Source organism: Ochotona curzoniae, unplaced genomic scaffold (assembly GCF_017591425.1).
Source record: "Ochotona curzoniae isolate NIBS_2020 unplaced genomic scaffold, NIBS_Ocur_1.0 contig_1014, whole genome shotgun sequence".
In the NCBI taxonomy this organism is placed as follows: domain Eukaryota; kingdom Metazoa; phylum Chordata; class Mammalia; order Lagomorpha; family Ochotonidae; genus Ochotona; species Ochotona curzoniae.
This window is the reverse complement of record NW_024464920.1, coordinates 540,663-564,942: the sequence shown is the minus strand read 5'-3', so window position 1 is coordinate 564,942 and position 24,280 is coordinate 540,663. Positions and strand designations below refer to the sequence as shown.

General features: G+C 58.5%; 2 protein-coding genes across 2 annotated transcripts; one reads left to right on the top strand and one right to left on the bottom strand.

The window, feature by feature from the left end:
• Nucleotides 1–1,571: 1,571 nt before the first annotated feature.
• WNT1 (Wnt family member 1) lies at nt 1,572–4,933 on the bottom strand. Its single transcript, XM_040988525.1, has 4 exons — nt 4,503–4,933; nt 3,630–3,883; nt 2,674–2,939; nt 1,572–2,288 (listed from the first exon to the last, which is right to left on the bottom strand). Exons 1-4 carry the CDS (start codon nt 4,604–4,606, stop codon nt 1,800–1,802), a joined length of 1,113 nt encoding a protein of 370 aa, XP_040844459.1. The 5' UTR covers nt 4,607–4,933; the 3' UTR covers nt 1,572–1,799.
• Nucleotides 4,934–11,608: 6,675 nt separating this feature from the next.
• WNT10B (Wnt family member 10B) lies at nt 11,609–16,203 on the top strand. Its single transcript, XM_040988513.1, has 5 exons — nt 11,609–11,742; nt 12,303–12,416; nt 12,537–12,799; nt 14,386–14,765; nt 15,290–16,203. Exons 2-5 carry the CDS (start codon nt 12,343–12,345, stop codon nt 15,746–15,748), a joined length of 1,176 nt encoding a protein of 391 aa, XP_040844447.1. The 5' UTR covers nt 11,609–11,742; nt 12,303–12,342; the 3' UTR covers nt 15,749–16,203.
• The last annotated feature ends 8,077 nt before the right edge of the window (nt 16,204–24,280 follow it).

Here is a 24,280-nt window from a genome sequence, read left to right as displayed (position 1 = left end):
GCCTCCCCCCCACCCATCCAGCCCTCCCTTCGGGTCCTGGAGGAGGAGGAGTTGGGATCAGAGACCAGTGCCAGAGCTCAGGAAGGGGTTGGTCTGTCTGAAGTTGCAGTCAGCTGGGGAGGACATTCAAGATAGAGATGGGTGTGTTCAGAGCGCTTGGGGACCCCCGCTGATCCTGCTGGATGCACACTTGGGGGCCTTCACCTCGCTAACTGTCAGTGGCTCTATTGGGGACTGTGGCCTGATGGGATGGGTATGGCTGGCACTGGGGTTTCCCTTGGGTTGCATTAGCGCCAGCCCAGCCCGCATGTGGACCCTAACCCTCCTTCTCTGAGCGGTGGGGCCTGGAGCCCCTCCTGTTACTGGGGTGCCCCCTCCCTGAGCCCAGGGTGGAGGGGAGGCGTCACCACCAGCCGGTGCCTGTCTGGAACCCATATCTCCGCACTGCAGGCACTGGACATTTCTGCATGGGTCTCTGTTCTAGAATGTGTTTCTAGCTGGCACGTGGCAGTAGTTTCAGGGAGCAGGCTGAATCCCCGTGCATGAAGGGGATGTAGGTGCCCCTTGGGCCGTTGGGGTCTGAACAGGAAGGACTCTGTAGCTCCTGGGGTACCTGCCCAGGTTCCCCTAGGCACCCTGGGGCTCCCGGGATGCCAGTGGGGTTATTGGAGGGCTGGGCATTTCAGGGCCCTGGTGCAGGCCCTCCAGCAGGCCAGTCCTCCAGCAGTCTGCTCTGCTTGTGTCAGAGACCTCAGGGTGCCCACTTCTGGCAAGGGTGAAGGTCACTGCAATGGTGTGCCCCAGACTCAAGGAGAAGTCAGCGAGTCATTGATAAAAATAGAGATTTTATTCTGCAGAGGAAGGTACTATGAGGACGGGGGCGAGGAGCCACTAATAGCTACGATGGAAGGAAATGCTGATTCCAGTGGGCCAAGGCATCTTGGAGAGGCAGGGAGGGGGCCAGGAGGGTCAAGGGGATGGCCCCAGGGGAGAAGCTCCGCTGGGCTGGGCCGGGGTGAGGGGTGGTCTCTGCAAGCCAGGCTTGAACCCAGCACAATAAATAGTTTTATTTACAACAACCAGATGCGTGGCATCACGTCCACGTGTCAGTGCAAATTATTTACACACTGAGGAGGAGGCAGGACAGGAAGGAGGTGGGAGGCGGCCGCGGGAGGCAGGGCTCACAGCTGTTCCATGGCTTCAGGGCAGAGGTGGGAGAGCCGGCCCTGGGTCTTCGGGTCCACATCACCACAGCCGCCCTTCACCCGGCACCTCCCCGGCAGTCAGTCAGCTGCACGTGGGGAAGAGAAAGGCCCTGGTGCCCGGGTGTGTGTGTGTGTGTGCGTGCGCGCGCGCGCGCAGGGTCTGTACCCCTGGCCCGAAAAACGTGGACAGGAGCGCATGGAGACCCGGAGAAAGCCGAGGTCCGCGCCAGAGGAGAGAGGCCCAGAGGCCGCTGGCACCGCGGAGCAGGCAGAGTAGCTGACTCGGAGTGGCGGAAGAGCCTTCTCATGCTCTCACCTGGTCAAGCAGGGGGCAGTGCAACAAGGGTGTGTGTGTGGGGGGGGGGGGGAGTATCCCGCGGACAGGGAGGGAGGAGGTAGGTCCGGGGCGGGTCCCTCGGGAAGGCCAGAGGAGAGGATGCGCGCCGCCCCAGGCAAGTGGTTGAAGGAGCCCCCAGGAAGGAGGAGGTGAGAGAGGTGTGGCGTGAATGGCGGGAGGTAGCAGGTGGGGCGCCTCCCAGCGAGTCAGCCTTGGGGCGCGGGAGGGGAGCGTGCCCGGGGGGCGCGCGCGGCGCCTCACAGACACTCGTGCAGCACGCGCGTGTGCGTGCAGTTGCGGCAGCTGACGTGGCAGCACCAGTGGAAGGTGCAGTTGCAACGCTCAGTGACGCTCTGCGTGCGCGTGCGGTGGCCCCGGCCACAGCAGAGCAGTTCGCAGCCGTCCAGAGCGGGCGACGAGCTGTTGCACGCGCGCCCTGCGGTGCCCGCGGTGCCCAGGCGTCCGCTGTACGTGCAGAAGTTGGGCGACTTCTCAAAGTAGACCAGGTCGTGCGGCGAGGGCGGCTTGTGCGCGGGGTCCTCGGGCTCGAGGCGCAGCAGCTCCGCCCGCGAGGCGCGGTTGCTGCCGCGATTGCTGTAGAGCACCCGCGAGGCACCGTCGAAGCGGTCGCGCAGCACGTCGCCCACGGCGCGCAGCGTGGGCAGCCTCATCCAGCACGTGCGCACCGTGCACGAGCCGGACATCCCGTGACACTTGCACTCCTGGCGCATCTCGGAGAACACCGTCTGTCAGGAGGAGAGAAGAAAGGGTGTCGCCAGGGCATCTCCACCGGCTCGGATACCGCCCCCTCCCGGACGCCGCCGGAGGCCCGGGCCTGGCCAAGCCCAGGGCCAGGGAGACGCGAGGTGGACGGGCCCAGCCTGGCCGGGCGCCCAGCCCTGCTCCATGCCGGCCGGTGGGGTCCCTCCCGGCCTCCCCGCCTTACTTTTTGAGCTGTAGGCAAGAGGGTCTAGGACTGCACAATCCATCGCTTCTGTTCCATTTGCCACTAGCCCTCGACCGGCTTATCAGGTTTCTTAGCCTGGCGGCCTCCCAAACCCGCTGCGCCCCCAGGGACGCCCTCTCGCCTTGCCCCGCTCCCGTAGCTCGCGGCTCGCAGGGTCCACTCACTGTGCGGCCCGCCTCGTTGTTGTGTAGATTCACGAGGAAGCGCAGGTCCCGCCCCTTCTCTCCGGAGTCCACGAACTCCCGGCCGAAGAGACGGCCGAAGTCGATGTTGTCACTGCAGCCGCCCCAGTGCCAGTCGGGCCCCCCGGGGCCGCGCCGCCGGTAGTCACAGGTGCAGGACTCAATGGAGCCCTCGGAGCAGGAGCGCGCCACAGAGTGGGTGACCCCGGCCGAGGTGATAGCAAAGATAAAGGCCGTTTCCCGACAACCTGTGGGTGCAGGGCACAGGATGGGTGAGAGTGCTCTTAGGGAGGTGGGGGAGGGGGCTGAGACAGCACCCTCGCGGCAGCGCTGGGCCCGGGTCGTCTAGAGAAAAAGGTGGAGAGTTGCGTGACGCGTAACCGGGGCTGCGCTCCTAAACGACCTCGCTGATGATTCGCGAAGAGCGCATTTTCGATTAGGAGCTCTAATAGAAAACTCAAAGGGAGGGGAGCAGGAAAAACTTTTGCGTCTCCGAGTTCTCTGCCGCCCAGACTCGCCTACGTCGACCGAGCAGCCTTGCCGGGTAGGAGGCAAGACGCGCTCGCTCGGCTCCCGAAAGCAACAAACCCGGCAGCGCCGTGGGTGGGGGTGGGGGAGAGGCAGCCACCCGGTCCGCGCCCACGGCCTGAAAACTCCCTTTCTCTGGGGGCAGCGGCTCAGCAGTCATGCATGCCTAGAACCCAGGGCGTACAGCTGGAAATGGCCTGCTGGATGGAGCGCGCCCTTGAGCCCGCACCGGGCCTGAGGCGCCGCTGGGCAGGTGGATCCCGCGATTGGAAAGTGCCCTGGACCTCTTTCCTGCCCTCGCCTGCCGGTGCCCTGGGGCGTGGGGTGGGTGGTGCGGAGAGGGTGGAGAGTGAGGTAACTGCGCTCGCTCGCTCCGCTCCCGGAAGCGTGCGCCTGGCTGAGGCACCCACCTCGGTTGACGATCTTGCCGAAGAGGTGGGGCCCCGGGGCAGTGGGGCAGTTCCAGCGGCGGTTCCGGAACTGCCACTTGCACTCTCGGACGGCACTCTGCAGTCCCCCGCTCACGCTGTGCAGGATGCCCGGGTTCTGGCGGATCAGTCGCCGCTGTTTGCGGCTCAGCAGCTGCAAACTGGGTTCGAGCACCAGCTGCAGACTCTTGGAGTCGGTCAGCAGGTTCGTTGAGGAAGCCACGTTCACGATGCCCCTGGTGGAACGCGGAACGCGGAGCGGGAGCTCAGCTGCAGGAGGGGGGCCCCAACCGGACTCTAGTCCTCTGCCCCGGGGACTGTGAGCAGGGGAAGAGCGCGCAGGGAGCTGCTTAACAAGGTAATGACCGTCCCTGCCCTCTCTCCAGGCATCCAGATCTCCCTGTGCCCGCCCTGAGCATGCCTGCCAGGGATTGGTTAGAAGAGGCGTGGGGAACCGCAAGCTGCGCCTCCACCTGGGCTCTCCCATCCTGCTTCCTGTCAATCCACCCCCCCAGCGAGGATATCCTGGGCCGCACATCTTGCCCACTCAAGGCAAGGTGGCCCACCACCCTCCTTTCCAAACCTGGCCCTTCCCTTTCCCGGATGGGGAAGCCCTGTGGTGCGGATGCCAAGGTGAAGCCTGGATTAGGGCTCAAAAGGGCAGAAAAGGAGCTGGGTCCCCTTCCTGTGTGGGGGCCAGAGAGAATCCCAGCCCACCGCAGGAGAGCTGTCGCAACACCCGGGCATCCTCGGGTGTCTTGGAGGGGGATCCCCCGAGAGGGGAAGCTTGGTAAAGAGATGACTCCTGGCGCTGGGCCCCGGGGGGCAAGTGGTGACCCTCAGCGGCTCACTTACCACCATCGGCCACTGCTGTTGGCGGTCAGAGCTGCGGGTAAAGCGGCCAGCGCCAGGAGCAGCGCAGCAGAAACGCAGCCGGGCAGCAGCGCCCAGCGCCCCATGGCCTGCCTGGTTTTGCCCACGCTGTTGCTTGCAGTTGCGGCGGCTTAGGCGGCTGCCCGCGACGGCGGGGCGGGACGCGGCAGTGGCCAAAGTTGGCGCAGTCTGGCTTTAAGGACCCTGGAGGCGGGCGGCCGGCAGCATGGCTCGCGGTCCCGGCTGGTGGGCTGAGACGGGCCACGGGCGGGCGGCACCGCCTCTTATAGTTGCGGCGCTGGCTCCAGTGACGAGAGGGAGGCTGCCCCGCGGGGTCGCACTGTGGCACCAGGGCGCACCGGTCAGGGCGCAGACAATGGGCGGCGAGCGGGGGCCCCGGCTCCCGCCCGTCTGAGCCGAGCGCTGACGGGCTGGCCGTCGGGGCTCATCCCCCGCCCCCCGCCCGGTGGCCCCCGCCTCCGGGCCCGCACTGGCCGCCGACCCCTCCCCTTGGGACGCCCTCCCACGCGCGCCCGCCTCACTGCGCCTCGCGGCCGGGGCGCGTCGGGGACGAGCGTCCGCCAGAGGGCGCGGCGACAGCGTGCGCGCTGCGGGGAGAATCCGCCAGCCGCCCAGCGCGCTCCGCCGCTTGCGGTGGGGCTGTCCCCTCGACGTCACCGCGGGCCCAGGCGGCGTCCCTTCTGTCTCCCCCGTCCTGAGGGGCGGAAGGAAAGTTGTGGTGATTCTGGTCGGAGACTCCTCCGGGGAGACGCGTCCCCGCCCAGGAACCCCCGACGGCTGACGGAGAGGCGGGGAGCGGGGGAAGAAAAGGAGTGGACTGGAGGGGAGGGTGTATGGGTGGGGCTGTGGTCAGGGAAATCCCGGTGTGTGTGTGTGTGTGTGTGTGTGTGTGTGTGTGTGTGTGTGTTGGGGGACTGCTGGAGGGGGCGCTTGAGCCCAGCGGTGGAGAGCCGGTTTGTACATGCGGGCCCGGAGCTCAGGAGTACAGTATATGTGACTGCGTGTCCCGAGGGGGCTTTGCTCTCTGTGTCTGCCTGTGCAGAAACTTCTTGTTCGGAGAAGATGGCTGGAAGCTTTCCAAAGAATTTTGGAATTTAGCTCGGACCAGAAGAGATCCAGTCCTCCTGTCACAGGGTGGCCTGGGGCTGTGTGTCAGGAAGGCGCTTGATGGGGCGTCTGGGACAGTGTGTGAAGGCGGTGGATGAGTGAGTGCAGGGCAGACTAAGAATGTGTGTCTGTGTCACCCTGTCGCCCTGTTTACCTTGAGCCACCTATGGTGTGTCACACTGGCGGGTGTCGCTGGGGGAGGGAGCCGAGCTGTCAGCTCTGCAGGAGACATGTCAGGTGTGAGGGCAAGAACAGAGGCGGCTGCTGGCTAAGTGAGCCTGCTGTGTCTACCTGGCCTCTTGCTTTCTCTGCCCCATTCCTGTCTTACTCCAAAACCGGTTTTCTGCACTCTTTTCAGATCTTTGCTTTTAAAAGGGAAAGGCAGATTTACAGAAAGATCTTTCACTTGGTGGTCCACGCCCCAAATGGCTGCAGTGGCTGGGGCTGAAGGGATCCAGAGCCAGGAGCCCAGAACCTCAGCTCGGCTTTGGGCCATCCTGGACTGCTTTCCCAGGCCACAGACAGGGAGATGGACGAGAAATGCAGCAGCCGGGACACCAGGCACCCATGTGGGTTCTAGGCTTGCAGGTGGAGAATCCGTGAATTTTTTTTTTTTTTTTCAGTCTTGCCATTCTGAGTCGCTCCCAGTCCTCCTCGATCAGGAACCATCTGCGGGATGTGCGCCTCCCTTCTGTGTCCCAGGGACTCTGGCTCAGCTGCAAGGCCACCTTGGCCTTCTCCGGGACACTTGGCTGCTGTGGATGGGGCACAGGAGGTGTCACTGCACACAGAAGCTCTCCCTCTGCCCTGGTGGCAGAGGAGACAAGAGGGCAGGCAGTTGCTGGAGCCCACGGACGGCCAGTGCGTGAACTAGAGCTCGCAACTAGAGCTCGCACAGGCTGCGCCCACTTCCCAGCCACCTGCCGGCCGGCCGGGGGCCCCAGCTCAAAGTGGACACGGGTGGAAGAGCTTGTGAAGACCTTCCTGTCTTCCTTTCGACTCCTCTTTCCTTATCTTACGTGTCCTTTAAGATGCTTTCTGACTGTCACATCTCAGGGTTTTTTTTGGCTAAGATCAAGTGTGATGGTTTTTTGACTCATTTACCCAGGCCCAAACACCAAAGAGTATGAGAAATGAACAGGCTTTCCTTTGAAGGCAAGAAAATCCTCCTGAGGGGCCTGCCTGCCTTCGTTTCTCCTCTCCCTCCCTCCCGCCCTCCTTCCTTCCTCCCCTCCCATCTTCTCCTGCTCCATACTGAGTACCCAGGAACTATTAATGTAGGTGACCAGCTGGGCACACTCTGAGAAATATTGTTCGAGCTGAGGAAAGTTTGTCTTAAGCATTTAAAGCCTTGAATTCATTTTAAAAAATAAATATATGTTTATTTATTTTTAAAGATTATATTTCTTTTTATTGGAAAGTCAAAACTTACAGAGAGAAGGAGAGACAAAGATCTTCCATTGGCTGGTTCACTCCCCAGGTGGCTGCAATGGCCAGATCAGAGCCAATCGGAAGCCAGGAGCTTCTTCCGGCTCTCCCTTGCAGGTGCAGGGTCTCAGGGAAGCGGAACAGCTGGGATTAGAACCAGTGCCAGTATGGGATACTGATGCTTAGAGATGAAGGGTTAGTCAAAAGAGCCACCCTGCTGGCCCAAGCCTTGCATTTTCAGAGATGTGTGTTCATTCGAATGAAACCTGATGGAGGTGTTTTAGAGGCTCTCATTCCTCCCGGATCTTCTGCCCCAGCCGAGCTATCTGGTCTCTCTAAGAGCAGAGAACCCCTGCTGTGGACAGCCAGCCAGGCAGACAGTGCCTGGGGCTGGGGGAGCCTTCCTGTGTCCTTTAGTGCTGTCTGCCCCCTGAGGCCTGGAGGGGCTGATGAACCTCACCTGGGTGGGGGTGGCTGAGGGACAAGGAAGCCCTGGTCCGTGGCCACTGGCATGAAGTAGAGGTAGGGAGAAGGGAAAGGAGAGCCACGTCCTTCTTTTGTCCACAATTCTAGCCTCCAGGAACAGGGAGGAAGTGAGGAAAGGATCAAGGCCCTGGTGACACTGTGTGTAACCTAGCCCGGTTTCTGGCAGATCATGTTACCGGTACCACTTTACCAACACCTGCCCCAACCAGCACCAGTTTACCTGCCTCCTGGGACACACCCATAAACACGGACACACGTTGTGGGAGCTGCCACTGGATGGTCAAAACCGCTTCATCCCGCTGTCCCCCTTTGCTGTAATCACACCCCCATTTCTTGTCTTCAGTCTCCTTCCAGCACAGTTGCGCCTTTGAACTCAGGACACCTGCTTGGCAAATCAACCGTGAGCCTCCACCACGTCACCCTTCCCCACAGTCCTCAGTTCTCATCTCTTCTTTCTGAGCAGCCTTCTTGAAAAACATTCCCGTTGGGTTCTGGACCGCTGTTTCTACCTCACTGGCTGCTCTCTTTATCTGATTTCTCTTCATTTATATATAATTGTTGAAATCCTGGCACACACCCAGGTTCAATCAGCCTTTTCTCTGTCTACACAAACTGCCTCGGTGAACTCTCTGGTTTACGTCTGTCCTTGAACTCTGGACTTGCGTGCGCAGTGTTTGAATTAGCTTCTGCCGCTTTCCCATGCTTGTCTGACACTGAACCCTTGGTCAGTCTTGTCCTTGTCACTAAGTGGCAACTCCATCCTCGTGGTGACTCGGCACAAAGGTCGCAGTCATCCTTGACTTACAGTCTGTGTCCAATCAGGTAGCAAACCTTGTCCTACCGTCTTCAAAATCGAGGCTGACCTTAATCTAGCCTCACCACTCGGCTGCTCCAACACTGGTTGGCTCCACCTGTGTCCCTGCTTCTAATCCTTGCCTCCCCCGCAGACACAGTCCCCTCACAGCAGAGAGATCCAACCCCGTATAGAAATCATACCATTTCATTCCTCTGCTCAGAATCCCTTGATATCCCATGCCACTCAGTGTCGAAGTCACGCTCTTCCAGCGGCCTGTAAGACCCCTGTGCGCTCTGCCCTAGCCCCTGAGTCCCCGGTCCTCCTTGGTTACCACTCTCTCCATGGAGTCCTGCCCTCTAGGCGCACTGGCCTCCTTTCCCATCCCTGGGCCGTGCCGCTGCCTGCTTAATTCCCAGGATCTGTGCACCTGCTCAGCTGTTTCCGGGAATGCTCTCCAAATATTCATTGCCTTGATTCCTTTCCCCCTAGCTTTATAAAATAAATGCCCCCCCTCCCCAGCTCCTTTCCCTCTGCTCTTTCTCTGCATCACTTTTGACCACTGATAACTTTAAAGAAAACCAGTTGCAAATTTCTGCTCTGTGCTAGGGATGAGGAGTGGGGCGGGGACCTTGGGATCTAGGAAAGGGAGCCTGGGCTCAGGGTTGCAAGTTTGTGGTCGGGGAAGCCTGCTTTCCTTTCAATCACCGGAAGGCAGCATTGGCGCATTGGGTTGGAAAGGCAGGAGCGGGGAAAGGCATCGATTGTCTAGGGTGACACCCCAGAAGATGACCGGCGGCGGCGGGGGACAGTAGGAGGGCTTGCTGCATCCCACACGGTCTGGCGGCAGACCCTTTGGCGCCTCCGGGTGGTGGCCCGCGATGCTGCAGGCAGGCTTGGGAGGCGGAGGGCTGAGCAGCAGAGCTGAGCTCACTGCTTTAGGCGCATCCATCCCTCCTGGGCCTATAATTTGGGTTCCCCGGGCTTGGCCACCCCTATCAGCGGCTTAGCAACAGATGAGTCACCCGGGACCCCGAGCCAAGGCAAACATGGGGGGTTGAAGGAGGAGGTTCCCGAGGTTGCGCCCGGCTTTAGCCACCGCCTCAGTTGCTGGATCCCCCAATCTCCAGGGGCCCCCTACTCTTCATTGACCCCCCGCCCTACGGAGCCCCAGTGCTCTCCTCACATTGACATTGACATACAGTGCTACCTGATGAAGGAGGAACGACCCTGGGCTCCTCTGCACCGCATGCACTCCCTGCCTGCCCTGTTGACAGCCCCCTGCTTGCCCCCTCCTGCCAAGGGCCCAACCCTTGTCAAGGTCTCTCTGGTTCCCGCCCCTCCCCTTTCCTGGAGCTGGCCGCGTGCTTGGGGTATTAGGCAATGGGTGTGCACCCGTAGCCTTCTCCAGGCCCCGCCTGCCCCACCGCCCTTGAGCTGCCTGCGGGTCAGCGCTCAGGCCAGCCGGTCGGGCTGAGGGCACTGTGGGCCAGCTCAGGCCACCCAGTCTGTGGCCTCCTGCCCCCTGAGCTGGGTCTCTCCAGGGAAGAGGGATGAGGCGTGTGGATGCTGAGGTTTGGGATGGGCCTGTGCGCAAGGGCTCAGGGGCCTCTGAAAAGCTGAAACATGTGGTAGTTGGTTCTGACCCCAGCCCTTTGTTGGCACCTGACTGCATGGTGTGTGAGCACCACCAGGGTAGAATCTGCAGACAAAGCAAAAACAAGCAACATCCACAACAACACATGCATAAACACGGACGTCTGTGAGACCCCGCTGGGAACAGGGAGCTCATCTCCCCGCTGCAGGGCCGCGGGACTAGTGGCACGGACTGCCGAATCCAGGTGATGGATGAGAGCCACTGAGTTAGGCCTTGCAGATTGTGGTGGCCTCAAAAGCCACAAGTGGCTTGGCTTGCTTTCTCTAAACCGGAGGGACAGAGGGAAGGTAGCTCTCCCCCAATGCAGAGGTACAAGAGCAGAGTGCAGAGCGAACCTCCTGGGCCCAGGCTGCCTGGCCCATAACGCATGCGCACGCCTTCACCTCCTCAGCCACCTCAGGGCCGGCACTAAAGGTACTCAGGAAAGTCCCCTATCTCCAGCGCGTTGTGCCTTGCAGCATAGGGCCGGCCCTGCAGCAACATGGGCTGGCAGCCGGCTCTTCAGCAGAACTGGGCTGCCACCACACTGAGCAAGAGGACTGGCTGTGGGCACCAGCCTCATGCCACTGCATCCTGGGGAGCTGTGTCTGAGTCAACGTGCCTGCCTCGGGTGCGCGGGGGCCCGCCGTGCCTCGGGTTGCGGTCTGGCAGGGGCTGGGGGCGGCTGGGAAGCCTGGGGCCCCTCTCTGGCAAAAATAGCCCGCAGTGGTTAGAGCTGCGAGGGTGAGTCAGGCGAGGAGTACGGCGGCGCCTAACCCCTTCGCTGCCACCGCGGGAGCTATCCACAGCGACCCAGCCTCTGCCTATGTGTGCCCGAGACCAGGTTTTCTCCTGGTTACCCTCAGTCAGTGTGCAGCACACCTGACAGCCTGCAACAGGTGTCCTGGCCGACTGTCCTACAGACAGATGTTAGAGTTCCAGGAGGCGCTGCAGACCGCTGTGGGTCTCCCCCGCCCTTTGCCTGCAAGGCGACCTGAGCCCTGCAGGGGCCCACGCTGACCCCTCCCAAGGGGGAGGCGCAGAGCTGCGAGGTGGGCGGGGGCGTGGGCCCACAGGCCTGACCTCCTTAGCTGGCTCCCAGTGCCCTGCAGGAGTGCTCTGGTTCCGGACTCATCAAGCCACCGTGCCAGACACCAGTTGCAGCTCCACGCTCATCTGGCCCCGTGGAGAGCCGACTCGCGGCTGCCCTCGCAGCTGGGGGCAAAGGAAGATGCTGGAAGGTTTGGCTGCTTGGGTAGAGGCCGAGTGGCAGCCATGGCAACTCCGGTACAGGTGAGAGGAACCCTAGCCATGTCCCTGTTCAGCGGGGACCAAGCTCAAGGCAGGCGTCAGGGGAGAGGGTGTGTGTAGGCTGGGAGGAGGGGGAGCCGTGGCGTTCCCCTGGTCCAGGCTGGGAGGGTTGGGGGTGGGGATGCCCCGGGCTCGGGGAGGGGCAGCAGCTTCGTCAGCCAGCGGGGCCGAGCCTCTCTCGGTGAGTCGTGCGCCAGCAGAGCCAGAGCCCCAGTTCTTCATTTGCCGGCTCTCAGCTCGCCTCCCTCCTTCCCTCCCGCCCCGTCCTCCCTGTAGCCGCTGCAGCCCGCTGGGGAAGTGGTGGAGAGGAGTGGCCCCGTCTTGGAAGAATGAGGTGCTGCAGAGGGGGCAGGACCCGCAGTCTCCCCACAGTCTGAGCGGCCTCAGGGAGTCCCAGCAACCCAGTCAGCTGTGCTGGTCACGGACCCGAACTGCTGGAGGTAATGGGATCCGGGAGAGGACAGGACAGGGATTTGCTCCCAGGGACAAGTCAGCAAGACCAAAAGGACAGACGGACGGACAACTCCCACTCACAGGAGCCAGAGATAGGGAGTAGCCAGGTTTGGAGGGTAATGAACTTGGGAGGTGGGCACCAGATGGGCAGCCCCCCAAGTAGGGGAGCAGCTAGTTAGGCAAGACGGGGATCCCGCTCATCCCAGGGACACCCCAGCCTTTGCTACACCTGGAGCTCCTGTCCACTCCTTCCTCGCTGGGCCGTTTTTCCACCTTCTCCCAAGCCTGTTGGCCCCGGACAGTACCTGGGAGGGCACGGGGGCTGTGGGGGCGGTCCCTGGGTTGGGTCTGCGGCTGAATGAGAAGGTCTCTGTGTGGTCCTCTGGCCACGAGGCTCCAGGGCTGGTGTCAGGGCCAGCCTCAGGGCCCGTGGGCCTCATCCGATGGTTGGAGTTGGGGATATGAGTGAAGGACCAGTGGGTGTGGGTTAGGAGCTCCAAGGAGGGTCACCATCTGGTTGTTCATGCAAAGACTCCGCCGTTGGCAGGCGCTGAGCCATCTGCCCAGTGGAGCCTCTGGGCTTCGACATGCTGGAGGGGCCCTGGCGGTGGCCTCTGCCCTCGGGCCTCACTGGTCTGCTGCTCCTGGGGCTGTGCACTGGGTAAGTGGGATCCCCCAACCTGCCCCCAGCTGGCGCTGGGTCCTGAAGTCCTGGGGCAAAGCATGGGAGGGGGGTTTGAGACCCGGACCCCTAGACCCCAGACTCGCTCTCTGTTTCCAGGGCGCTAGGCAATGAGATTCTGGGCCTCAAGCTGCCCGGGGAGCCGCCGCTGACGGCCAACACCGTGTGCCTGACTCTGTCGGGCCTGAGCAAGCGACAGCTGGGCCTGTGCCTGCGCAGTCCCGACGTGACGGCGTCGGCGCTTCAGGGTCTGCACATCGCGGTGCACGAATGTCAGCACCAGCTGCGGGACCAGCGCTGGAACTGCTCGGCGCTCGAGGGCGGCGGCCGCCTGCCACACCACAGCGCAGTCCTCAGGCGCGGTGAGCCCGGCGGGGCGGGTCTGCGCCTTCGCGCCCGCCGAGGCTGGGGGCTGGGGTGGGGGGCAGGCCGAGGCGAGCGGAGGCGGGAAGGGACGGGGCTCCGGGAATTTCCCCCGGGAGCCGCGCGGAGCCGGGTCTGGCCACCCGTCTGGGCCCCTGCGAGCGCTGCCTTCCACCTGCGCGCTGCCGGCGAGGCAGCTGGATCCCAGCTCCCCTGCCCAAAGCGCACCCCCACCCCGCCCCGCACCGCCTTTCCTGTCTCCGCCCTGCTCGGACTGGGTTGCACCTGTGAACGAGAGACGCCCCCAGCCCTGGAAGCTTCAAACGCCCCCATTCCCTCCCTCTGTCTCTCTTGGCTCCCTCCTTTGGACAAGTCCAGGCTGGAGTCCTTGGAGTCTCCGCGGGGGTGGAGTGACGCCCCCAACCGTTTAAGGGTTAAACCTGCTCCCCTAATTGCTGGGGTTCCCAGGAGCCAAAGCTGGGAACAAAGACCCTGATGGCTTTGAAGCTGGGGAACAGCCCCCTCCTCTGTGCTGTGGAGTTCCCAGGTGTCCCACCCCTGAACGGGTGCAGGGGCAGCCAACAGGTCACTGCTGGTCTGGAAGGCTTGGGGAGGCATCCCTGCCGCTCCCCAACGGCCTGTTCCCCCCTTCACTCCCCGAACAGTGAAGATCCGTGGGGGGCTCAGCCCAGGGGTGGGGGCAATGCTCCGGGGACTCTAGGGTTAATAGGCAGCTGCCATCTGCAGGGGAATTCCCAAGACGTGTGCAAACAGCTTCTTGGAACGTGGGGCTCGGGGATCCGGAGGCTGGCCCAGGAGCCCTGGCGTCCAGGTACAAGAAGCCTGGCCGCTGTCTCTTTCATCTTCAGGGCTCCAGAGATCAGCAAGGGACCTGTCCTTTTGCTGGGAGCCTGGTGCAAGGGCAGGGCTTTGCTGCTCAGATGGGCAGGGCAGCGTCTTGCTGAGGGCTGGACGTTCGGAGCCTCTTGACACCACTCCCATCCCCACAACATAAGGCAGAAGCCAATCTTTTAAGAGGGCCTTAGGGAAAATCACCCCCCGCCCCTTCCTCTTCCCAGTGTTTTATAAGGTAATAGCAGGTTAGTTCAGAAGAATAGGGCAGATCTCAAACTCAAGGCTGGGATGGGGCAGACAGAGAGTCCCATTACTTGAGTATTTGGGGGGGTGTTGGGGTGGTGGAGGGGTAGCTTGATTAAAAGACTGATTAAGCTAATCCTGGAGGTATAGAAAGAACCCCCACACAGCTTCCTGCAGGGCTGGGGAGTTTCGAAGGTTTTCAGATGTGGAACTCAGTTGAACTCATCTTCAAAGACCTCAGGGACTCCCTCCTAGTCCAGGGGTCTCTCCCCCACCTGGGCGAGCTCTTTCATGCACACCTGAAAACCACAGACTTCAAGAAGGATAATGGGGCTCCAAGATCGACCTGTCTTCCTTTCACAGACCTGTGAGCTGCAGGCTTCTACGCTCTGCTCCGGGAGTCGCCCGGGGTCATGGTCCCGTTAGGAATCGTCTTCCCCCTTTCTCAGCCTCTGCTCCCGCATCATATGTTTCTTCTCGTCCCCAGGTTTCCGTGAGAGCGCCTTCTCCTTCTCCATGCTGGCTGCTGGGGTGATGCATGCGGTAGCCACAGCCTGCAGCCTGGGCAAGCTGGTGAGCTGTGGCTGTGGCTGGAAGGGCAGTGGTGAGCAGGACCGCCTGAGAGCCAAGCTGCTACAGCTGCAGGCACTGTCCCGGGGCAAGAGTTTCCCCCACTCCCTGCCCAGCCCTGGCTCCGGCTCCAGCTCTGGCTCTGGCCCCGGCCCCCAGGACACGTGGGAATGGGGTGGCTGTAACCATGACATGGACTTTGGAGAGAAGTTCTCTCGGGACTTCTTGGACTCCAGGGAAGCTCCCCGGGACATCCAGGCAAGAATGCGGATCCACAACAACAGGGTGGGGCGCCAGGTATGTGTCTGAGCCTCCTTTCGGAGTTCCCTAGCCCTGGTTGGAGCTTGAGAGGCACAGCAGAGCGGCAGGCTGTGGCCTAGTGGCTGCGAGCAGGTTGTGCAGACATAGCAGGCTTAGCGTCTGAATGGCCTGGCAGCACCTACCTTAACTCTGAGCTGGTAAATAGCTAAGGCACCTGACTTAGCACCTAGCCCTCCCCTTGTCACCTGGTGGCTGTTACTACAGTTGGCATTCCCTCCAGAATTTAGGGTGCCTTCGGCCAGTCAAGGGTGCCCTTAGAAAGAGTCAGGACAGGTGGGAGCTGAGCGTTGCTTCCATGACCAGCTAGCGAGTGTTGCTTTGGCTTTAGTGCTGGGGTGTCATATAAGCCAATTGGGCTGACAGTTAACTCTGCCATGCCCCCTCTCCTTGCCTGAAGTGGCTGTCTCTCTCCACCCTGGGTTCTGGGTCCTTCCCCGGGCCTTTATGCTGCTCTCATGGCCTGCGCCTCACCTTCAGCTCTCTCCTCTCTGATGTCCTAGGTGGTAACGGAAAACCTAAAGCGGAAATGCAAGTGCCACGGCACTTCGGGCAGCTGCCAGTTCAAGACATGCTGGAGGGCAGCTCCGGAGTTCCGGGCAGTAGGGGCGGCGCTGAAGGAGCGGCTGGGCCGAGCCATCTTCATTGATACGCACAACCGCAACTCAGGGACCTTCCAGCCCCGCCTGCGTCCCAGGCGCCTCTCAGGAGAGCTGGTCTATTTTGAGAAGTCACCCGACTTCTGTGAGCGGGACCCCACCGTGGGCTCCCCAGGCACCAGGGGCCGGGCCTGCAACAAGACCAGTCGTTTGCTGGATGGCTGTGGCAGTCTGTGCTGCGGCCGGGGGCACAACGTGTTGCGGCAGACCCGCGTGGAGCGCTGCCACTGTCGCTTCCACTGGTGCTGCTACGTGCTGTGCGAGGAGTGCCGGGTCACAGAGTGGCTCAATGTGTGCAAGTGAGGGTCAGTCCCCCTGGAAGGGGGCAGGGGAAAAGGGGAGCCCTTGGCTGTCATTTCTGTCCCTGCTCGCTCTTGGCCTCCCTGGAAGCTCAAAGCAGCTACTTGGCGTTTCCAACTTGACTTTGGGAGTGGTAGGGGGCTGGGTAGCATCCTTGTCCCCACTTCTTGCCAGGCAGAGTTGGCTGGATTGAGGAGGGCGTTGTCATCCGTCTTCCTTAAACACCTGAGTGGCCCAAGATGCAATTCACTGTATTCTCGGTGGCAGGTACCCTTTAACCCTGTGTTGGTCCCTATTGTTTGGCCACTTCCTCTCTGTTGATTGACAACTCCAGGCATGTGGAATTTAGAAGTGGAGCCACGAGATCTAGATCTAAAAAGAGACTACCCACTCCCACTGACTGTTGCCCGCCTCCTGCCTCCCCTTTTGTGGGGTAATGGGAGACAGTGGGACAAGATGGGAGGGAGGGGTGAGCTTCCTTCTCCTGGATCCTCAAAGGTGTCCAGGCGCTGGGGAGCGTGGCTCCTTCTATCCAGGTGTGAAACGGGACCCTCCAAAGGAAGGGCTTTCAGCCAAGACTCCCAGGGCACCTTCTTTCTTCAGTAGGAGGGGTGGGAATGGATAATTTATTGTATCAAGACTTGTTCTTGGTTCCTGTTTGAAACGAAAATAAATTAAGTTACTGTGCTGGCGAAAGCAAATGACAATGCTGTCTTCCCATGCTTGGGGTCCCATGCTGTGGTCACTTGTCCAGGTGGGGCCTACCAGCTGTAGCCAGTGCCTGCTGAGGCCCACCAAGGGTTTGAACTGGTCTTCAGTGTCTTGGCTGGCTGTTTTGGTGGGAAAAGCCACAGAACCTAAAGGTTGACTTGTTTATTCTCTTTGTGGCTCCATTCCATTGCTGCTGTAGAACAAGCGTCAGCCATTTCTCCCCAGTGGAGGTCTACAGAGTAAATACATTGGGATTGTAGTCTTTGTCCCAACGACTCAACTTTGCCGTTATAGAGCAAAAGCAACCACATGAACCTATATGAACGTGAGTATGGCAGTGTTCGATTAAACAGCACCTGTAAAGATGGGCTGCAGGACAACTCAGCTCCTTTGGCTGTGGTTTGCTGACCATCTGCTGTAGACCGTGAGGTCAGCTCTGCTTCAGCCTTGTCAGGTCTTAGGTGTCTCTCCATGTGGAACCTGGACCCACAACAACGGGTGCTATTCTCTTCAAACTCTGAATCAGGAACCTGGGAGGTAGATGCAAGGCTGATGGCAAATCCACAAAAGTAATTCCCTACTCTTAGAATGGAGTTCTTTGCTCTGGACACCCAGCAAACCCATGATACTTTTCATTAAATTATCTACATGTATTTTTGTCCTTCAGAAAGTCAGAGAGAAAAAGAGAGAGAGAGAGAGAGAGAGAGAGACAGAGAGAGACAGAGAGACAGAGAGAGAGAGAGAGAGAGAGAGAGAGAGAGAGAGAACAAGCCTATGGCTGCAACAGCTTGGGCTGGGCCATGTGATGCCAGAAGCAGCAACTTCTTCCAGTTCTCCCACCTGGGTGACAGGGCCATCCAGGACTGGGTGGCAGTACTTGAGCCATCAGGTGCGCAAGGCCAGAACACCCAGGTCCAGGGACCACTGTGGCCACAGCTGCAGATGTGGTGCGTGTGAAATGTCCCGGGAAGGGCTTTGGGGGATGTGTGGGTGGGGGGACTACTGAGGAAGTACCACGCCGATGAGGAGTGACTTCCAAGGGGTCTTTCATGGACCAGCCTGCTGCAAGTGCAAGGAGCCAAGCTAGCTGAGACCAGGTGGATTCGAGAGGAGGGAAGCTGGATGTCGCGTTTGAGTCATGGCCAGGACACCTACCCATGTGGGAGATCTGGGCTAGCTGGCATCAGTCAGCCCACTGGAACACACCAGGGTTCTGCCTGGCAGGACTAACCGATACTCCCACGAGGCAGAGGGTGAGCCATGTTAGGCTGGGCCATGACACTAACCACCAACACACAAGAGAACCTGGTCTGGGAGCAGATTCTGAGGGGAATGCATGGGCTCATCCCCGTGGGACTGCAATGCCTGCTGGTTTACATAAGAGCTAGGAACGGTGAAGGCCCAAGTGAGGCATGACCATGGAACTCACCAATACTTATGGGAACTGGAGTTAAGTAGGCCAGGGCCTGGCGGGATAGCCTAGTGGCTAAATCTTCGCCTTGCAACCACTGTGGTCCCATATTGCACCTGTTCGTATCCATCTACCCCACTTCCCATCCAGCTCCCTGACTGTGGCCTGGGAAAGCACTAGAGGATGGCCCAAAGCCTTGGAACCCTGCATCCTCATGGGAGATCTAGAGGGGGCTCCTGACCCATGCGTTTGGATTGGCTCAGCTCTGGCCGTTGTGGCCACTTGGAGAGTAAACCAGTAGACGGAAGATCTTTTTGTCTGTCTCTCCCCTCTCTCTGTATATCTGCCTTTCCAATAAAAATAAGTAAGTCTTTTTTTTTTTTATTGGAAAGGTGGATATACAGAGGAGGAGAGAGAGGAAGATCTTTCATCTACTGATTCATCCTACAAGTGACCGCAATGGTTGGAGCTGAACTAATCCAAAGCCAGGAGACAGGACCTTCCTTTGGGTCTCCCATGCAGGTGCAGGGTCCCAAGGCTTTGGGCCATTCTCGACTGCTTTCCCAGGCTACAAGCAGGGAGCTGGATGGGGAGCAGGGCCTCCAGGATTAGAACTGGCACCCATATGAGATCCTGGCGTGTTCAAGGCGAGGACTTTAACCACTAGGTTACCGTGCCAGGCCCCCTCTTTTTTTTTTTTTTTTTTTTAAGTGTAGGCCAGGTTGGCCCAAAATGCAGCCCCCACAGATGCACCCAAGACTCAGGTGTAGGGATGGGCTGGGATGCAGCACCTACCAGCACTCACAAAGGCTGATGATGGGGAGTGGACTGCGCTGGGCAGGTGTGACATGTGTAAGAACTGGATCTGGCAGGGTGTTTGGTAAAGGGACTTGGGGAACTCCCCTACTAGGCTGCAGTTCCTGCTGGTGGGCACGACAGTTGGGGTTGGGTGTAGGCCAGACCAGGCAGGGCTGCTCCACTTGTCAGCAGATGTGTGGGCCAGCTAAGGGGTGGGTTTGGGGGGACAGACTAAATAAGTCCAGGCCACGTCATAGCACGCAGCGGCATGTGTGGGAGCCAGGATGGGCTTGATGTCATGCCAGGCTATGCTTTTGTAGTTGTCTGTCTGCATGAGAGCCGAGGAATGGGGCAGACTGGGCAGAGCTAGGTTGCGGCATCCACCAGTGAGAGTGAGGGGTGGACTGGGTCAGGACAGGCTGCAGCATCTGATGGCAAAGGCTAAGATGGGGGATGGGCTACATAGGCTGGGTTAGAACAGCCACCGACCACGTGCAAGATCTGTGGCTGGGAACGACTCTTGTTGGGGAGCTAAGGGGAAGCCCCTGCTGGGCTGCGGTTCCCACTTGTGAGTGGAAGGGTTGGGGGTTGGGATGGGGGCAGTGAACTATACTGGATATGGCTGCAGCATCCCTCAGCATGATTGTGGACCTGATTCAGGGTGTGCCACACTGCTGGGCTTGGCTCCAGCACCACTGGTGCTTGCAAGAGCCTGAGTGGGTAGAGGACAGGCTGGGCTAGGTCTTGGCATGTGTTGAACCATGTCAGAGCTGGGTCTTGGGGTGGACCAGGCAGGACTGAGATGTAGCACCCAAAAGTAAGAGCCAGAATGAGTATCAGGTAAGGCTGTTGTTCCTGCCAGGACAGGAGATGGGCCAAGTGGGACTGGGCCAAGGACTGACCAGCGAAATCTGTCACTGGGAGGTGATCTGATGGAGGAGTTTGGGGAAGTCTTCATAGGCATGCGGTTCTTGCTGGTGAACATAAACTAAGGCTGGCAGCCAGGTTATGGTACCCACTGGCATACATGTGGGTCAGGTCTGGGGCAGGTCAGGCTGGGTCAAGACATACCACTCACTGGCAGATGTGAGAACCAGGATGGGATGTGAGAAAGGCAGGGTTGGGCCACAAAGCCAACCAGTTCACATTAGGGCTGGGACTGGGTGCTGGCTAGGCTGAACTAGGTTGTAGCACCAACCAGCATGAGCTAGAACTGGGGGCAGGCTGGGCAGAACCAGGCTGTAGCACCACCGGTGAGTGCTGAGGCGAAGCGGGCCATGCCAGACGGAGTTGCAGCACCTACCAGCACACACAAGACTCTGGAGGTGGGGGGTGAGCTCAGTAGGGGGGCTGTTGAGCTCTCCTTTTGGACCACTGCTCCAGCTGGTGAGCAAGAGAACTGGGACTTGGAGCAGACCAGACTCTGTCAGGCTGAGTAGGGCTAAAAAAGTCCATTGGCCTCTATGTGAGCTGGGTTAGGGGTAGAGCCAAGCTGGGCTAAGCGACCTTATCCACTGGCGCATGCATGAGACAGTAAATACAGGCTGATTGGACTTTCCTGCAGCATCAATTGGCAAGTGTTGGGATTGGGGCAAGTCCTGTCAGGCTAGACTGCAGAAGCACCTAGAAAATGCAAGATCTGGGGTTAGGAATAGGCCCAGTATGGAAACTATGGGCACTTCTCTGATGGGCTGTAGCTCCTACCAGGGGGCATGAGAACAAGGGTTGGGGGCGGGCCTGGCTGGACAGGTGGTAGCACCCATCAGCATAAGTACAGGCTGGATAGTGGGGTTAGTTGGACTGAGCTAGGCCTCAGCACCCATTGGTATGTGCAAGAACCAAATGGGATGTGGGACAAATCGGACCAGTCTGCTGCACATACTGGCATGAGCAGGAACCATGGCTGGGGTTGGGCCTAGTGGGGGTTCTTAAGGCTGCAGTTCCACTGGTGTGCATGAGGGCCGAGTGTGTGGTGGGCAGGGTTAGGCTGGGCCACGGCATCTGTTCGTTTGCATATGAGATGGGGCTGGGGACAAAATTGACCCAGTACCTGTAACACCAGTATGTGTGCAGGCTGATGTGGGTTACAGACTTAGCTGGATCCCGCACTGGCTGGCACACATAGGAGTCAGGTCTGGGGTCACTTCAGATGGGGAATCCCCTAACCTAGACTGCTGGGCTCAAAATTCCGATCATGAGAAAAATCGCAGGGTCTGTGTTCTGACTGTGGAGCAATTGGGCCTCCTTAGTTGTTGAAGCCTGTGCAGTGGCTAGCATGCCTAGATGCACATGGGGGACATGACAGATCCTTGAGGCTTACAGAGGACATCTAGTAACATGGCCTAGGCTGGAGGGCAGAACAAACGGGATGATTCTCCTGGCCAAGCTTTGACACCAAGTACTTGGGTGAACGGAGACTCTAAGGTACACTAGTCAGTCAATGGACGCTGGAGAATTTCTCCAACCTTGGAGCAATGAAATCAACAGCATCTCAGAACTATCAGAATCACTTAAGCAGTACCCTCAGAACATGCTGCAAATTGGGGATCCTAGGATGTTGAGTGCCCGCCCTGCATCCCCAGAGAACTGATGCAGTTAGACCTCTGGCAGTGGCCCTCTCTCCTTCCCTCCCTCTTTTGCCCCGTATATAGGAAGAGAAAAAAATTGAAAGCAATTTTCTCATTCGTTTTCCCCAATTCCTCTACCCTTCCCACCCTAATCGGTGGTCCACATGGGCATATATCCTCCTCAACTATGTAAACGTAGTTATTATTAAAAAAAAAATAGGTTGTTTTAACCTCACATTCTAAGACCATGTTATTATTATTATTTTAAAAGGATTTATTTATTTTTATTACAAAGTCAGATACAGAGAGGAGGAGAGACAGAGAGTAAGATCTTCCATCTGATGATTCACTCCCCAAGTAAGTGCAACGGCCGGTGCTGCGCCTATTGGAAGCCGGGAGCCAGGAACCTCTTCCAGGTCTCCCATGCAGGTACAGGGTCCCAAAGCTTTGGGCCGTCTTTGACTGCTTTTCCAAGCCTGTGGCCCGGACCCTGCACCTGTGTGGAGACTCGGAAGAGGCTCCTGGCTTTGGATCGGCATAGTATCGGCCCGTTGCGCTCACTTGGGGAGTGAATCATTGGACGGAAGATCTTCCTCTCTGTCTCTCCTCTCTGTATATCCGCCTTTGCAATAAAAATAAAATACTTCTTACAAAAAAGAAGTGGGGCTGCTGAGATTAGAACTGGCGCCCATATGGGATCCCGGCGCGTTCAAGGCGAGGACTTTAGCCACTAGGCCATGTCGCCAGGTCCCATGTTATTATTTTTAAGACTTATTCTTATTTTTAATTAATTTTTATTGGAAGGGAAGATCTACAGAGAGAAAGAGAGATACAGAGAAAGATCTGTCTGCTGGTTCATTTCCCAAGTGGCCGCAATGGCTGAAAATGAGCTGATCTGAAGTGAGTTCCTTTTTCTGTCTCCCAGATGGGTGCAGGATCCCAATGGTTTGAGCATCCTTTGCTACTTTTCCAGACCACAAGCTAGGAGCTGGACGGGAAGTAGAACATCCGGGACATGAACCTGCATTCATATTGGATCCCAGATCCTACAGGGAGAGAATTTAGCCACTGAGCCATTGTGTTGGCCCCAGATTTATTTATTTTTTTAAGTATATTTTTTTATTTTGATAATCTTACATAGTTGATTAGGGCACAAAGGATCAAAGGCTACAGGAAAGTGGGTAAGACCATTGCTTCCACACTAATGTCGTATATATATTTTTCTGTATCTGGAGTCAGAGGAGAAACAAAGGGAGAAGCCCCACCCAGCTTCCCACCCATCCCAGGTCCCCAATGTGGGGCATGCTCCGAGGGTCCTGCTCAAGCAGTTTTGATAGTTCAACAGTTCTGAATTGCTGTCAGTCTCGCCATTCCACGCATGATGAAATCTCGTCGGAATCCACTGGCTGACATAGTCTTTTCCTGGTTGCGATTCTGAGATCAGCAGTTCAGTTGGAGGGAATCTCCAAAGAAACTCCATCAGAGGTGATTCCCTGATCCCTGATCACCTCTGACCTGATTCTTTTTTTTTTTTTTTTAAGATTTATTTATTGGAAAGTCAGATATATAGAGAGGAGAGAGAAAGAGGAAGATCTTCCATCCAATGATTCCTCCCCAAGTGAGCGCAATGGTCAATGCTGTGCGGATCCGAAGCCAGGAGCCAGGAACTTCTTCCAGGTCTCCCACATGGGTGCAGGACCCAAGGCTTTGGGCCGTCCTCGACTGCTTTCCCAGGCCACAAGCAGGGAGCTGGATGGGAAGTGGAGCTGCCGGAATTAGAACTGGCGCCCGTATGGGATCCAGGGCGCGTTCAAGGCGAGGACTTTAGCCGCTAGGCCACGCAGCCGGGCCCTGACCTGATTCTTGTGTGTGTTTGCCAGTACAGGCTTTGGCATACTCCGTTGCCCCAATCAGCTTATGCACATGCTGGTCATTGCAATTGCTGGGTCAGTTCTGTTTCCAGCCCTGTCTTCCACACGAACCGATGGGTGTTGCAGTCCAGCCCGATCCTTCCCACTTCATACTTGGCCCTCAGGCAAACCAGTGGGAGCTACAGCCTAGTCAGGGTAACTTCCCATAACCCCCACCAGGTCTGCCCCCTACCCTGGTTCCCATGCTTGCCTGTATGTACCAGACTGGTTCAGACTGTCGCACAGCCCATTTAGCTCTCGTGCATGTCAATGGGCATTGAAGCCTAGTTCAACCCAACCAACCCTACCTTCTAGTCTACACACATACTGGTAGGTGCCTTTTTGCCTAGCCATCTCTGCCCCTGTCCTGGTTTTCACACTTTCCAGTGGGAGTGGTAACCCAAGAGGGAGGTGCCCACTATTTTGCTACTAGGCCACTCCAACTTCCAGATTATGCACTCTCTAGGTGGTTCTGGAGTTTAACTTGACAGATTTAGCCCCCAGTGCCAGCTTCTGCCAGTTGATGCTGTGGCAAAGGCCAACCAACCCTCACCCACTTTAATATTTGCTTGCACCAGTCGGAACACTCAGCCCAACCTGGCTTTCCCCTGATCCGGCTCACATGAGGCCCACAGGTGTTGCAGCCCTGCCTGGTCTGGTTTGTCCCCATTCCAATTCATGCTCTCCAGTGGCAGTGGCTGTCCAACAGGGGAGCCCTCCATATTCCCCCTGCTGGCTTTGCCCCCTCCCTCCCTGGTTCTAACGTGTGCTGTTTGGGCACTGCGGTCACATGGTAACATCTGGTACAGCTCACCTCACCTTGGCATTTTGTAATGTGCACTGCTATGTCTCGTGACTGAACCTGGCCTGACCCACACTCTATTCTGGTGCTCAGATTCGCCAGTGGGCGATGTGAATTGGTTCAGCCTGATCTGCCCCCGACCTATGCCAAATGTATGCCCATGGGTATCTTTCTCTGGCCTGGTCTGGATTGCTCCTTATCATGGTTCTTGCACTCACCTGCAGGGATTGTGTCCCGACAGAGAGAGATTCCATCGGAACCTCTCCCTATGCCAGATCTTGCACATACTGGTGGGTCCATGGGCCAGCCCTACTTAGTCCATCTCCTGTCCTGGCA

Bases quoted from the DNA above. Each gene is read 5' to 3' on its own strand.
- WNT1 (XM_040988525.1), bottom strand. From the start codon at position 4,606: ATGGGGCGCTGGGCGCTGCTGCCCGGCTGCGTTTCTGCTGCGCTGCTC. The intron at 2,940-3,629 runs GTGGGTGCCTCA...CTGCACCCACAG, and splicing joins CGGCAAGATCGTCAACCGAG to GTTGTCGGGAAACGGCCTTT. The intron at 2,289-2,673 runs GTGAGTGGACCC...TCCTCCTGACAG, and splicing joins ACAACGAGGCGGGCCGCACA to ACGGTGTTCTCCGAGATGCG.
- WNT10B (XM_040988513.1), top strand. From the start codon at position 12,343: ATGCTGGAGGGGCCCTGGCGGTGGCCTCTGCCCTCGGGCCTCACTGGT. The intron at 12,800-14,385 runs GTGAGCCCGGCG...TCTCGTCCCCAG, and splicing joins CAGCGCAGTCCTCAGGCGCG to GTTTCCGTGAGAGCGCCTTC. The intron at 14,766-15,289 runs GTATGTGTCTGA...CTGATGTCCTAG, and splicing joins ACAACAGGGTGGGGCGCCAG to GTGGTAACGGAAAACCTAAA.